Source organism: Phaethon aethereus (assembly GCF_964289735.1).
Source record: "Phaethon aethereus genome assembly, chromosome: 17".
Classification (NCBI taxonomy): domain Eukaryota; kingdom Metazoa; phylum Chordata; class Aves; order Phaethontiformes; family Phaethontidae; genus Phaethon; species Phaethon aethereus.
Genome location: NC_138593.1, coordinates 2,923,237 through 2,938,461, shown reverse-complemented (window position 1 = coordinate 2,938,461; position 15,225 = coordinate 2,923,237). Strand labels below are relative to the sequence as shown.

Genomic DNA, 15,225 nt, shown 5'->3' with positions numbered 1-15,225 from the left:
TGCTTGCCCTGCACATGCATCCCTCCTCTTCTGAGCACTGCCTAGATTGCTTCTTGTTCATGTTGAATGGTGGCTGTATAAATACATAGAGAATAACTGTAAATTTGGGTATTTGTTAGGGATGGATAGAGAAGATTTTTTTCCCCTCTTTTTATTTGATGTTGGCATTTACTAGAAGATACTGCTTGTCTGTCCGATCCATATTGCATGGCATGATACAAATTACTTGGGATACGCAGCAATTAGCACTTGGTTTCAGTGCTAGCGCTGTTCTCTCTAGAAAGCCTGACAGATGGTAGGAGTGAAAGCTTTCCCATCACCTTCACCAGTATGTTTTGCTGCCAAGTAATTACTACTTTACTGATTTCTCCCGCGCCTTTCTCCCGTGGCAGTTACACATTTTATAACTCGCTAAACACCCGTGACTAGTCTTACTGTGATGTGGTATGGCCACATGAGTAGGAATGAGACTACTCTAGTCTTCCTTGGAAGAAAAGCAAAGCAATAACTGTTTTAAAGTTCTCACAAGCTGGCACATATCTGGAGAGATAGATTTGCCATTTAGGAATCTCTTTTTTTAAAAGAAGGAACTAGATGGAAATTATCACTGGATAATTTTTTTGCTTGAAAATCAGAACCACTGCTGTTTTTTATTTCAAGCCAAAGTAGTAATTATTTTGTACTTTTATATTAAAAATATATTTTTAATAAATCCTCAGATACAAGCAGCAAAAGGTGCTTTCTCTGCATTGGATTCCCAAGTAATTAGCTATGCCTTGGTCTTCCTTGTTTAGAAAAAGTCTTTTCCTTCCTGAAGTGTTGTATCTAATAATGTGTTACACATTTCTTGCTTCCAGAGGATCTGGAAGACTACTTTTCTCTATGTAGACTTATTTATGAAAGTAGGTTATTTGCTGCTTGCTTTCAGACACACACCTATGACAGTGAGGCTACTGTGTATTTCCTCTTTAAGCAAAAACTTCCATTTCGTCTCTTGTCTAAGAAGTTTGTCCAAGAAATATTGCAGCAGTTGTCCTGGGCTGCTTCAGTTATTCTAGCTATGTCTAGAAGTGGAATTCTTTGGAATACATTTCTTCTACGGAGCAGCTTTGGGCCATCACAAACTGAGACAGGTTTCAAGTCTAATGGAACAAAACTTGACCTCCCTATCATGGCTAACACCGTGGAACAGAAGCCTGGGATTTTGAAATCGGACAGGAGTGAACATGACAACACAGTGGAGCTGTATCTGACCAAGCTTGCGCTGAACACAGGTGCCCACACCCAACCTCCGTCTCGGGTTATCCTGACGTCCTTACGAACTATAGGATGCATCTACAGAGTTGGGGTGCCAGAGTGTGTTTGCTACTGAAGCAGCCTCAGGAAGCGAATGGGACTGATTTCTCATGTCAGCACCACCACAGTGGAAAGTGTTGACAGGGTTACCCGTGGTGTGTTTGTATTCTGAAAAATAACCATTAAAAAAACCTGCTGGGCTGTTTTTTTTTCAGTGGCATTCTTGCAGGGGTGTTCTTAGTTCATAAGCAGAAAAGAGCTTTCTACTTGCCTTTTTCACAAATCCTTCTGGCATACAGGTGCCAAACTGGATTTTCTCTAGCTCTGCCATTACATTATGCTTCAAGTATATTCTGTTACTGATGTGAGCCTGCTGATGGTGAGATGCCTGACTCCAGACCCACGGGTGTTCATTCGTGGAGCACTGGAAGGATTATGTTAGTAAAGGCATTAATGAAGCAGCATTCCAAAGCATGGAATCTTAGTCATAGGCACAAAGTGTATTTTCTCATCCTTTACTGGAATAGTAGTCTTGCTTTGGGCGAAAAAAGATTCTTTAAAACTTCCTTCAGTAAAGGAAGAAAACCTGACTCAAGTAGTCACACTAGAGCAAATGATTGAAAGGGTGCTGCCAGGCTTAAAAATTACGCTTCTGTCTGTAAATTGTGTATTTAAAAGTCACGTTATTTTGAATGGAAGTCCAGAAAATATATTTTCCAAGCTTATTTTGTAAAATTACTTGCTGTCCGGGATAAGTAGCTGAATTTATTTTGAGGATTTTTACAAAGTGACAGAGAAGTGTGGGGTTTCTTGTTTTAAGAAATACAGAATTAGAAGCTAGTGGGACAACTGTATTTTTAACTTTCTCAAGCTGGTAGGTTCTGAGCTAATGGCACTGTTATTACAGCTGCTTTTCTGACTATTTTCTGCACTTTAAGCCATGATACTGAGTATGTCTCATTTTTCCAGCTGTGGAAATGGTCATGAAAGTTACACCTTGGCCCAGTCCCATAACCGTGTGCCAGAGGCTGTAACGAGACCCAAACACATGGATCTAAATATTAAGAGTGCACTTAGAATTTGTTTTTTTATCCCTTATTTATACTAATGGTATTATGCATTTACCTCAAGCATTTTAAACATTGGTTATTGTATATCACTTATTTAGCTATAAAATACTTTAATGAAATAAAATATATTCAATTGTTGCTGATTATTTGTTATCTAGAGGCCTAAAATATGCTTATTTTCTCTATATCTCTCATCTCTTCAGCTTTCTTGGGCTAATCTGAACTGTATATTTCTGAGGATCTCTTAAATATATTCAGTTACTCATTTCAGTCGTAACATGAAGATAAAATTTCCTGTTCACGCAGGCAAGTATAAAGAATATAACGTGGTTGACATGTTTTTCCTCTTGTCAGCACTGCTTAAATCTTGGGACTAAGCATGTTGTATTGTTACTCTCTCCAAGTGCTTAAATAGGAAAGTAGGTTATCTTTTGGCCTAGAAAACATGAAGAGGCAAGGGACCAAAGGAGGTGTAAACAGGAGCCGATACGCAGAAGCATTCACAGTGTTCATCAGGTGAGCCAGTGACCCACTCTCCCATAGTTTTTCACCAGCCAGCTGCAGTGCCACCTTCCTCCGCTCTCATGGGCATCGGTCAGAAGCGCTGCAGCTCCCCGTGGCTGGTGCGTGGTCCTCGCGTCGGGTAGAAATGGAGCAGCCAGCGCAGCGTCATTGAGTGCTGGGGGTCAGGCGAGTAGGCTGGCCAGGGAGTAGAGCCGGCTGAGATGTTGTGCTCCGCATTCCCGGGGGTTAGGGAGGAAAACCAGTGTCATGTTACGGAAAACACACAGAGCAAGTAAAGTTGTGTTAATAAAAGTACTAATTGAAACATGATCTGTGATAATGTCCAAAGCCATCTTGGCTCACGGGTATGTATTGGGCTAAGTTTGGGGGGAGTGGGATGGAGCAATTACTTGACTCTACTTTTCTAGGGCTTTGCTTTTATAGCATGCAACAGAAACCCCACTTCTTCTCTAAGGCAATGTGGAAGACCTTGAAACCAAGAGGAGTGCCATTTCTTTACAGGAGGAGTAAGTCAGAGGAGCTGGGTAAAGAGTCACTGCCTGTCTTCCAGTGTTTTGCTCCTTGTGGTTTTTTTTTTCTTCTTTTTTTCTTTTCCAAAATAACGGAGGGTGGGAGGAAGCTTCTGAGCAAAGCCACCTGCAGTGTGAAGCATACATGGGCAGCCTTGAGGCAAAAGTGAGGCAGACCACACCACCATACCCCGCAGCGTGGATTTGATACTCCAATGAATAAGTAACCCAGGATCGTGTTCTTATCTTGCATCTTTTTTTTTTCTTCAGTATCCGGTTATTAATTTTGGCTGTCATCAAACATCGCCTGGGCCTCTGCTAAAACACCATCTGGATCAGCTAGTTCAATCTAAATAAAAAGAATACAAATCAGTTACGCAGTGTGATTGAAGAAGCTTAAGGTTTGCTAGATACTGATTACGTGAGCATTAACGGAGAATCTCCCGTGTATCGGGACTTTATATTGTGGCCTTTCAATTATTGTTTTTGAAACACTGCCACACTTTTCCTCATTTTACCAGCATGTTGAATATCACCTCATCGCCTTGAAATAGCTCTATGTGGAGTGGACTGATTCTCCTTTAACAAAATGCATTCTTGGACAAAACGGGCTTTGATTTGTAGCCTGTTGGGTCTCGCCTATCATTTCAAAAGCTGAATAATGCAGTCAGCTAAGCGAGCATCGAAGCTCACCTGAAAGCACGAGTCTGTGGAGTCGTATAACCTGCGTGCAACTGGATGCAGATTCTTGAGAGGGAAGCGCCAAAGCCCTGCCACTCTGACCTGCTTTATCTCCTGATGCTTTCTGGGGGATTCATGGCAGTGTGGTGTTCTCCCAGGTAGAAGACATCCAGTCTTGCATTTATTTTCTTATGCTTTCTGAAGCCTTGGCTTCAATAATTATAATGCAAATACCCCAAGCACGCTGTGTTGTGTCTTTCCCCATCTCTGCGGTTATGTTCAGATTTTGCCTTGATGCAACCCCATCATCTGCGTACTGGCTTCCTTCAAAACTTGTGACAATCACTCTCTAGTTTTCAGCCATTTTCTGTCCTGTGCAGCCCCACTCTTTGTTCCTTTTGCCTGCTAATGAAGGCGTGCAATGAGGCTTCTCCCATGCTGAAGCTCAGATCTTCACCGTTAGCCTCTTGCCAGGCGAAAACTGACTCTTTAGTCCGTCTCCGGTTTTGGCAGTTTCTAACACCCTACATCTAGAGTCTCTTCTAACAGCTGCTTGCGACAGTAATTTGACAAAAGGTTTATGAAAATCTCAAGTCAATTTTTCTCCTTTTATCTGTTACTTCCTTCACATTCTGAGATCTGTAGATCTCTTCTGATGGAAAGCACAATAACTGCAGTGAAAGTTGATGGTCTCTTTTTGCTCATAGAGCAGAAGAAAATGGGGTCATATCTTGGTCTTAAAGGAGTTAAACAGCCAGACTTGAATGTCTTGCCGTAACGAAATGGCAATTCATCCCAAGGCTGCAGGGATGGCTTGTTGGAAGAGGCTGTTCTTGGGTGACCTTTGACAAACCTTATAAAGTAAATATTTTTAGCTACAGAAGTAGTGCTCCTTTCACTCTTTCTGCAAAATTGAGATTGCTTTTCCCTGGTGAGTATTTGGTGTTTATTATTCCGCACTGCCGTGGGTGTGCCTAATACTTAGAGGATTAACTGGCTTGTCAAAAATGCCTGTGCTCAAAGGGCCCTTGCTATAAGAAGCCAGATTTGAAAAAAGACGGGAAGCAAAGATGGAACAGCTGTGAGCTTTGGTAGGCTGCGCGTGCCCTGTGTCATTTGCAAGGACTTTGTCCTTGGAGCAGAGGAGGAAGGTAAGTAGCTTTACCTGCCATGGGGCTGTGCTGTTCCCTGTGGTGTTGGAATAAAGCTGTGGTTATCCAGCGCGGTTCTGCTCGGCTCTAAGCAGAGAGGAGCTTCCCCACCCGTATCCTGCAGTAACCTTGGAAATGCGATGCCTTTGTATTTCATGTGTGCAGCACTCGGACCACAGGGTTTCACTTTTGGCCAGCTGTGTCACTTGGAACCACATCTTTTCCCTACGGATCCCCGTGCCCTGTCCTCCTCCGAGGGCACAGAGTGGGGGACAGGCTCTCCTGTCCTCTGGCTCCCGCACCGAAGTGATGTGCAAGGACCCAGCAGCTGCCGGGCCAACGGCCTGGGGCGTCCATGTGCCACATAGTGCCTCTTGCCGAGTCTTTGGGAGGGGGATGGGGACTGGCCCTTCCTCCGCAGCCTGTGTCAGTCTTGAGGGAAAAGGGGAGCAGAGGCTGTCGGCGCTCAGACACCCGCCTGCCCCCTTGGGGCGAGGTGGGAAGCAACACGCACCTTTCGACCCATGGGGCTGCTGGACATGGATGAGCCCCTGACTCGGGATGTCTGGGTAAACGAAATCGCTGCTACTAGCGCTGCAGCAGCTTGAGTTTCGGTAAGGTCTAGTCAGCTTGAGCAATTTAACTTGGTGAAATAATTTGGTTTTGACGCAAATCCCACTATTGTCTCTGCCTCTATTGTCCCCATTTCCTTTGTGCTGCTTCAGGTCTCCAAGCAGTTTTGGTGCATGAGAACCTCACTTTTTCAGATGTGCAGGCGATTGGGAGGCTCCAGCGGGGGCCTCGCACAGGTCACTCGGTGCTGGACGGGTCGTTTGTCCCTACGGGGCTCTTTAGAACGCTGCTGGCCAAAAGACTTGAGCACACACCCCGTGAGCCTGGAGCCCATGGGGGTAATCGCTTCAAGAGTGAAATGCTACCTGGAGAGCTGCCCCGAGTGCTGATGAATGCAAACATCAGTAGCAAAAACGGAATTTCCAAGCAATTACCTTTGGGATTGGATACTGAGTAGGGGCAGGAGCTTCATCTCTGCCAAAGTCGATTAGAATTCCGCATTTTGGTATATCTGCTGCCCAGATACCTTCAAACAGCTGTCCCTTATCCAAGTAGAAAAATTTCCCTGGGCCATGCTTCTTTCCATCTTTCCAACCTCCTTCATACCGATTTTCATTTGCTGCAATTAAATATATGAACAGACCATTAAACTTGTACCATTTCATTAAGGGGCTGGAAACGAAAACAATCAACACAGCAAACAGACAGAAGAGGAAGTCATCTGGTTGGTTCCTCTTAGTAATTTCGAGAGGGCTGCGGCACAGCGTGTCATTTTGCTTTCCCGGTGCTCCGTTTGCTGTGCCACAGAGGGAGAAAAGGCTGCAGGAGAAGCCCATGCTTGCCCACTTGGAACAAGAAATGCAATGTGGAGCGAGTCACTCTTCACAACATGAAAAATTATAGGACACGAGTTTCAGATTTGTCACTGCAACAAATCGTGCAGGATCCCTGGCTTGAAGAGGTTTGCTTGTCTGGGCAAGGAACAGCAGCACTGTCTGATCCATGTCCAGTCAAAATAGTCTTGATTTCAAGTAATACTTGTAGTTATGTTTTTCCTCAATGAATTACAGGACCAGAATTTATGTGAGTGTCTGAACTGTTTAGGCAATCAGTTACAGACTGTTTTTCCAGCTGTACTGCATCTCTTGGCTTTTTTCTGCAAGTTGAGAGAGGGTTTTTTGGGCTCTGTGCTGCTCTCCAAGAATCCATCCATTGCCAACAGGGAAGGCAGAGCTGCAAGGAGAAGAGAGCAGCTTCCTCTGGGGACGCTGGTTGAGAAGGGGCATCATACCCACGGTGATGTTGGGGCTGGGATACACGTAGGCCACCCTGCTCTCACTAGGAGAGTTCTCTGCTGTCCCCTTTTCCCAGACATAGTGTTTCTAAGCCAAAAATCAGGGATTTCTGACCAAGTTACTTAGTGGAAATATCTTTGGGTCTCAGCTGAACACTGCTATTCTTTGTGGCAAGAGGTGGCTGAAATAGCAGGGCACCCCACATGGTGCCGCAGAGGTCACTGGGGGTTGCTAGAATGCCGTAAAGGCAACAAGGAAAAAACAAAAATGCTTCCAGGGAGTGTGGCTGCTGGGCTATTCAGACACGATCTGGTTTACAGGTTGGAGCTGTGGCAGTGGTTATCTTCAGCTTGCATCTGGTGGTGTGCTTATCTTCAACACCAACCTGCCCTGCCCGCTGGTGGGAGCAGCTTGGCTTCTGTTCTCCATCCACCGACAACTCAGAAACCACCAAAATCACAGACCTGGCTGTGATGGAAGGGGCATTGAACACCCTGGCTGCACCGTGGTGTCCGGCTGCTCCCATCCGCTGTCCTCCCGGAGCATCTCGGAGGCTGCATTGCTCACAGCCGGGATCTCCTCTGCGGACATGCAATGCTCTGGTTTAAAAGCTCTTCAGCAACGGGCGGCAAATCGTTGCGGTGCTGCCAGCCAGGCTTGTCCTCGCCGGGCACGCTGCCACTACAAGCAATTTAATCTTGAGCTGCAGCTCATCGTGACCTCTGCTGAAGAAGAAGAACTTTTCTTTCACCATCACAAAGCTGCTGGCACATGGGCACACTTCCAGCAGCTAAGCTGAATACATTAAGATTGTGGGTTTGAAATAATTGCTCTGGCTAATTTTAACCAAAAGGAATCCAGCTGACAATTGGTTGCAGGCTACACTGGAGGCAACCGGGCTCTGAAATGGTGCATCAGCCGCGGCTCAGCCCGGAGAGGCCGTCAGTTTATAACGCTGAGGGTGACTTTGATAGGAGCAAAGCAGATCAGTGGAAGGAGTTGCCACTGGAAGCGGGTGCTGATTTCATCTGGATGAGCCATCGGTCCAAAGTGACTTTACAGTCAGCAGAGAGAGTGCAGTCGTGCATGTGATGTGCAGCGAAGGTCATGCTCATTCCTCCTAGCTGCTTTGCTTAGCTAATTACTAGCCTTGAGATCACTTTCAAGCAAAAAAATAGAATAGATTAATAATAATATGGAGATAATATTTCTTCAAATGTGCCTGGAATGCAGTGCCTTGTATTCCAGAGGACTGAGATTCTTGGCTTTGGGAAAAAATTTGTTAAACCCCAAGCAAAATAAAGGAAAAAAAATTCAAAATTTCTATTTTTATGCTGAGATTGTCCCCAACATTCCCAAGCCGTGATGTGCTTGGGTTTATTTCTGGGAAGGGATTGTGTACTAATGAAACCCCTGTGATCACTCAACGTGAGTCAGTCTCAGAAGTAAGAGAGAGCACAGAGTGAATCAAAAAGAAAACTTCTCACTTTTTTTTTTTTTCTGTGCTGGAAACTGGACTCCTCTTTGCTACACAGCAGTTAGAAAGTATGTCTGGCAAAGTGCCTGCCTTGAAAAGAGAGATTTGCTCTTCTCTGACCCAACAGTATATTATCTCTAACCCTAACCATTCCAGATATTTAAATGTAAATCACAGCAAAAATAAGCCTTCATGCGTGTGGCCTTGAGCAGTGCAACACCGGCCCTTGCACAGCCTAAGCCACCTCCTGCAGCCCCAAACCAGGAGGGGAGGGACGGCACAGGGGAGCAGCCACAACCCTGACACAAGGCTGCAGTGCAAGATGCGATGCAGCATCCAGAAATCCGGACAGCAGAGGCACCTGGAGAGCAGCACGACACCAAATAGCTTGAAAGGGGCAGGCAGACACACTGGGCAAGGGTGGCTGGTACTTACAGAGCCGCAGCATCCCCTGCCCGTTGGGCTGGTCCTCCAGCCACTGCCCCTCGTAGATGGAGCCGTCCCGGTAGTACATCCGTCCCCAGCCGCTCCGCAGCCCATCGCTCCACTCACCCTCGTAGCGCTCCCCAACAGGGTAAAACGTTGCCCCGTAGCCCTGGAGGGCAGCACAGAGATGGCATGTTAGGAGCCACTGTTCAGTTGGGGGTCAGTGTTCAATTTTGGGACATTACTTTCTTGGCAGGCTACACCTTTGCTTATTGCTCTTACACATAGTTGCTGGTGGCTGTTCATGTGTTGAAGGAAACGAGAGGTGATGGTATGGGATTTTTTGGGGCAAATTATTTTGTTCCCACGACAAAACCCCAGGTTTGTATCTCAGTGTGTTATTGGCATGATTACCACTAATATTTAGCTAAACGTGAGTTTTACTAGAATATAAAGCTGCCTGGCGATAGGTAGCATAAACGAGACCTGTCTCGCAACGCGGGGATTTTACGCCTTTCAGACCTGATGACGCTTCGTACAGCCTCGTACAGCATGTCCCAGGCTGGGCAACTCCTTCCCTTGCCCCTGGGCAGACCAAAGGTCTCTTAAGTGATGCTAACCATGGAAACGGTTTTGCCTTCTCCTCCATCCATACCCCCAAAGAGGTAATGCCCTAAGCAGCTTCTTGCCTTGCTCCCTTCCTCCTTTACAAGAAATGAAAAGCAGCCCTGAAGGCTACCTGTGGTGAGACCGGCAGGCGCAGGCAGCGGTGCCACACGTGCCTTCCTGCAGCCGGGCACCGGCACAGGCTCCCTAGGGTGGCAGGCGTCACCCCGGCGGGGCAGGCAAGCTCCGACATCGAACCGTCTCCACTCTTCACTTTCTCTCCTCAGGCTTGGTGCCGCTGGCAGGTTTGGTTGGTGACCTTCTGAATTAAGACCAACTGGGTGGTGCAAGCTGGGGACCCCAGGAGGTATTTGTCTTATGTACGTTTGCCATTAAGAGAAGTCCAGATGTACCTCCTGCACTGGAGAGTGATACCAATAGGAAATATTTACATGTTACTAATGAGTTTTCCCATAGGAATAAAGCATTAATTTCTCTCTGAACAAAAAAATAAAATCAGTTCTGGAAATAAGTGATTTTTCTGAGCATTAATTTTATTAAACTGCATGGATGTAAAGGGGGGCTTTTGCAGAAGAAAAAAACAACCCTAGTGATATTTGAATGTCATTATAAATCTTTCACAAAAGCTCAATCACCCAAAATATATCCTCAAAGAACAGGACGGGAAGCTCCCTCCAAGAGACTGACTGGAGCCATAGAGCTGCACACCAATTAGAAGAGGCTATTAATTTAATTTAAGAGCAGACACAAAGGCAAACACGGGGTTTCCATTGGCAGATCAGAAAATGTTCCTGCAAGGATTTTGTACATAAGATTGCAGTCATTTTTAGCAGATGACTTCCTCACTATGTTCCCTGTAGAAAAAACAGTGATTTATGTGACAGGCTGATTTTCCAAAAGAACTCATGTTATTTCTCTAATATGCTGTAAAACTCCCAGAATAAGGTACATTTTCCTGCAGTGCTTATAGTACAGGTTCCTCGGACGGCTTCAAGGATGAGAGGAATGAAAGGGTTGGGTGGGGAGGACCAAGACTTGGGATACGAAATCTCTCGTCCTGCTGGGCTGAGCTGCAGGTAAGTTTGAGCAGTGATCGCTGCTCTGCGGCAGCTGGTGGGAGGTGGGATGTCGAGGCTGTAGCCCCATCACCAGCAGACAGGTGGGATGGGTCCCTCTCCAAAGGGAAGATGGCAGGCGACGAGGTCAGCAATGCTTGGTTTTTTATGAATGACGGATTTTTACTCCTGAAACTTCTTGGGCTTTCTGCAGGTTCAAATTAAGATTCAAATTAAGAGAGCCAAAGCCTGGAGGAAAACCTGTTCCTGTAGCTTCTGGCCAGATTCAGGCTGCTGGCTGTGGGACACGGCACAGCTCCTGCAGCATCCGGCATGAAAAAGTGAGTAACGCCGGGAGCAGCGAGGTTGGGAGGGCAGGGAGAGAGGACTTAAACACCACAGCTTTTGCTCTTGCTTTCATTTTTCTTGTTCCACGTATTCATTTCCCAAAACCCCTTAAATTCAGCCTCAGTATTTGAAAAATAAATATTTTAAGTGATCTTTTTCCATGTGTGCACCCAACTCTTTCCCATGATTTGTGGCATGCTGCCTCACTGCCAGCAGGTGCAGGAAATCTCACTTACGCATTTTCGGTCATTTTTCCACCATCCCGTATACACCTTCTTGTATTCCTTGGTTATGGGGTCAGGAATGCTGTATGAGCCATAACCATCCCGTTTCCCAAACTTCCAGTCACCACTATAAATAGCTCCGGTGCGTTTCCATATCTGGGTGCCTTTACCTGTTTAATAAAGAGGGATAACGGGGAGACCATCGCAGTTGTTAGAAGAAGGGTTTTTATGGGCTACAGTTCCATCTCAGGTGAGGCGGCGCTCCCTGCACCGAGGCAGGTTTATGTCTGGGATTCCGTTTATCTTCCCGACTCGGATACATCATTAATCTTGATCAGGGGCTTCCTGTGTGGCCTTTGCTGAATGCAGTTATATCTTTCCAAACCTCGGTTTACTGCTTGTAAACAAGCCTGTCCTGCTCTGGCTGCTCAGGGCTTAGTCAGGGTCTCCTGCCCCTGCTCTGTCTCCTGGAGCACCCACCATGACTCAAGAATAAATGAATATTCCTGAAGCCAAGTGAGGAGCCAAGAGAGCTCCAGGGACTGTGCAGCCAGCGTACATCCCGCGCGTGGAGCTGACTGCAGTTTGCTGCGTTTGTAGGGGATTTTTAAACGTCTATTAACTAGATATTTCAGGTAATTGCCCCTGAGCGCGTGCAAAAGCCCTTCAAGTTAGCGATTAGAAATATGTTTGAGCACATTTTTGCATGACATCTATCAATGGCATATATATATAGTCATACATGAATGAATGGTCTTCCAGGAGCATATACAACCACTGACTGCTCCCTGCCCCTAGGAACTTCTGTAAAGACATTTAAATTGGTACTTTTTCTCAAAATGGTGTATCTTACCGTGTTTCAAGTTGTCCAGCCATTCTCCAGTATACTGATCCCCATTTACAGCATAGACTGTGTGTCTTAATCCACATTTCTGCGCTTTCCTGTCCCATTCACGCCAGAGCGGCTCTGTAGCCCTGGGGTATTTTACAATGGGCATATTGTTCGTGGCTGGAAAGGAAAACAAATGATTGTCAGTAATAAATCAGGGAGAAATTACCAAGGCAGGTACTGGCAGAACAGTCTATTTGTGAGCTATGTTTTAATAGGCACCCGAGTCAGTAATTGATGTCTGGCTCCAGAGCGGTAAAATAGGGGTATAACAAACAGAAGATATCTAAAAATACCAGATATCTAAAACGAGGACTGTCTGAAAATAGGCTCGCAGCATAGCCTGGCCTGTTAGGAAATGTTAGATAAGTCTCAGCAGTTCAGGTCTGTGGTGGACATCGGTCTCCGTGCCTGCCAGAGGTGTTGGGGAGCACAGGGAAAGGCAGCCCCTTCTCCATACAGCCGAAACCCTGCCAGGCTCCTTCTCACGGCCTCTCCTCTGCCAGTTCTGTGTGAGGCAGGAGCAGTTGTTTAAGCAAATTAGAAAAATCTTTGTTTGCTAGGAAATATCTCAGGAGTTTGGAAAACATTCACAAGATGGAGCAAGTCAGAGAGTTGGCTGGTGTCCCTGGGGTGCACCAGGGACACTTCATACGCCCAGCAGTAACGTATCTCAGGCTCCTTTACTGCTAACAATATCGGTCCTGAGGGTGTCTTGTTAAAAGGGGTCGAAACCACAACGTTTCTGTCTATCAAGATGCTGCAGACTTGCCCAGGGCAGGACAAGTGCTTGTAAGGCAAGCAAGCTGCCAAGGAGGTGGCTTCCAAAGTGACATGGGTTTTAAAGCATGAACAGCAGGCAGGGGATGGTGGCACAGCAGGGGGGTGATTCGGGTGTCAGAGGTCTGGAGGGAAAGGGCCAGCATGGAGGGAGGGAAGGGAGGAGAAGAAGTTTGGCCCATCAATACAGAGAGGACAATGGTGGAGTGCAGCACAATGTCGATTTCTGGGCACTGCCGGTGGAACGGCTTGCTGTTCAGCACAGTGGGAATGCTGGCATGGACTCGGAGGTGAGAGTGGTCTCCCACAAACAATAAAGAAATGCCAAAGGGTGGCTGTAGAAACAAAACACAAGTTTCTACGAATGCCATCAACATCCAGAACTTGACTGGAGCCCGGCAGGGTGGGATGCTCTCCGATTTTGTCTCCTGGGCTCCCCCTTCTGTCCTGATCCGCTGGACTGATCCATATCAAGCGATTTTGCTGCGTCTCTCCCTTCTCGGCAGAGCAGAGCTTCTGTTCCTGCTGTGCTGCAGGTGCCAGGGAGCCCAGCATGGGGGAAAGCATGGTGCTGGGGACTAGAGGGGAAAGGAAGGTGCTTCGCATCCTTGCTAGGAAATAAAAGCTAGAATTACAACTAAGAAAATATAGTTAGTGCTTGTCCTCGGTTCTCCACGTTGCTGTGGGAAATGATCTTTCAACAGCTATTTGGGGGGATACCGTTGCTAAAAAAAAGTCCTTCTGTGTCCTTGATGAGCCTTCCTCCCCAAAATGCAGCTGTGTTGTGTAGTGCGTGTCTCACACGGCTCCTTACTGTGGGGCTGTGGGGAGTGCAGGCAGGGCTGGGGGAGTGCAGGCAGGGCTGGGGGAGCATGGGCAGGGCCAGGGGAATGCAGGTAGGGCTGAGGGATCACGGGCAGGGCTGGGGTCCTGCCCGGGCACTGCATTGTGAGCTCGGACCCAGGGTGGGGTGAGGGTTCCTGCCAGGCTGTGGCGGGAGGAGAGGGGCTGGAGAGCGGGTTCCCAGCTGGTTGCTCCCTGTTCGGCTGCTGAAGGCAGGTACCTCCTCCACTGACCTCAAGGAGTGGGGGGAAGATGAAGACCACCACATTGCCAAGTCTTGAAGCAGATGTTTTGGGGATGGGGTTGTGAAGGCAGAGGAGGATTTGGCAGCTGGAGCTCCTGGCCGTGCCACTCACCCGGGAGCATCTTGCTTTGAGGACATTGAGGGCAGGATCTGCCCCTTGGTGCAACAGAGTTGCAGCCTGCGGCAGAAGACAGTTTTTGTGCAATGCAAACACAGGATACACCACAGCTGCTAAGTTTCTGCCTCGCCTTTGGGTGCCGCAGCCCCCAGAGAGGGGCCTCTCGCTAATATTTGCCAAGGGCTGGGGGTTTGCAGGACACAGAGCCACACGTTGCCAGCTCACTTCTGTCCTCCCATTGCTGGGAGAGCAGAAGAGCCAAGCTACAGCTCCGTGTCCCCACACCGACACTGGCCGTGACCTCCGAGCAGCTCATGGCTGAGAAGAGAGGTCTCCTTGCTACCCTCACCAGATGGGAGCATCACCATCCTGCCACCACATCTGACCACTTCTTTAAATCACAGAATCACAGAATCATTAGGGTTGGAAAAAACCTTCGAGATCATCAAGTCCAACCATTAACCCACACCACCATGCCCACTAAACCATGTCCCGAAGCGCCACATCCACACGTTTTTTGAACAACTCCAGTGATGGTGACTCCACAACCTCCCTGGGCAGCCTGTTCCAATTCTTGACGACTCTCTCGGTGAAGAAATTTTTCCTAATATCCAGTCTAAACTTCCCCTGGCGTAACTGGAGGCCATTTCCTCTCGTCCTATCACTAGATACTTGGAAGAAGAGACGAACACCACCTCACCACAACCCCCTTTCAGGTAGTTGTAGAGAGCGATAAGGTCTCCCCTCAGCCTCCAGACTGAACATCCCCAGTTCCCTCAGCCGATCCTCATAAGGTTTGTGCTCCAGACCCCTCACCAGCTTCATTGCCCTCCTTTGGACATGCTCGAGCACCTCAACACCCTTCTTGTAGTGAGGGGCCCAAAACTGAACACAGTATTCAGGGTGCGGCCTCACCAGTGCCACTTTAGCTCGAAGCTTAGGATTTAAAAACCCCAGGGAGGATTCCCAGCTGCAGGGGCAGCCCCAGCACCACGCTGTCTGCTTGCCATGCCCTCCGAGGCACTGCCCGTATGGAGCACCCAAGGTAACGCAGGCCAGCAGGATCCACCTTTATTTGCTGAATTCCTTTCCAA

General features: G+C 47.4%; 1 protein-coding gene across 1 annotated transcript; it reads right to left on the bottom strand.

The window, feature by feature from the left end:
* Window positions 1–3,435: 3,435 nt before the first annotated feature.
* Window positions 3,436–12,255, bottom strand: MORN3 (MORN repeat containing 3; the record flags this gene model as incomplete). The annotated part of the gene is made up of 5 exons (XM_082007520.1): window positions 3,436–3,749; window positions 6,240–6,424; window positions 9,013–9,172; window positions 11,270–11,427; window positions 12,111–12,255. The coding sequence occupies 5 exons, from the start codon at window positions 12,253–12,255 to the stop codon at window positions 3,681–3,683; spliced, it is 717 nt and encodes a 238-aa protein (XP_081863646.1). The 3' UTR covers window positions 3,436–3,680.
* Between the last annotated feature and the right edge of the window lie 2,970 nt (window positions 12,256–15,225).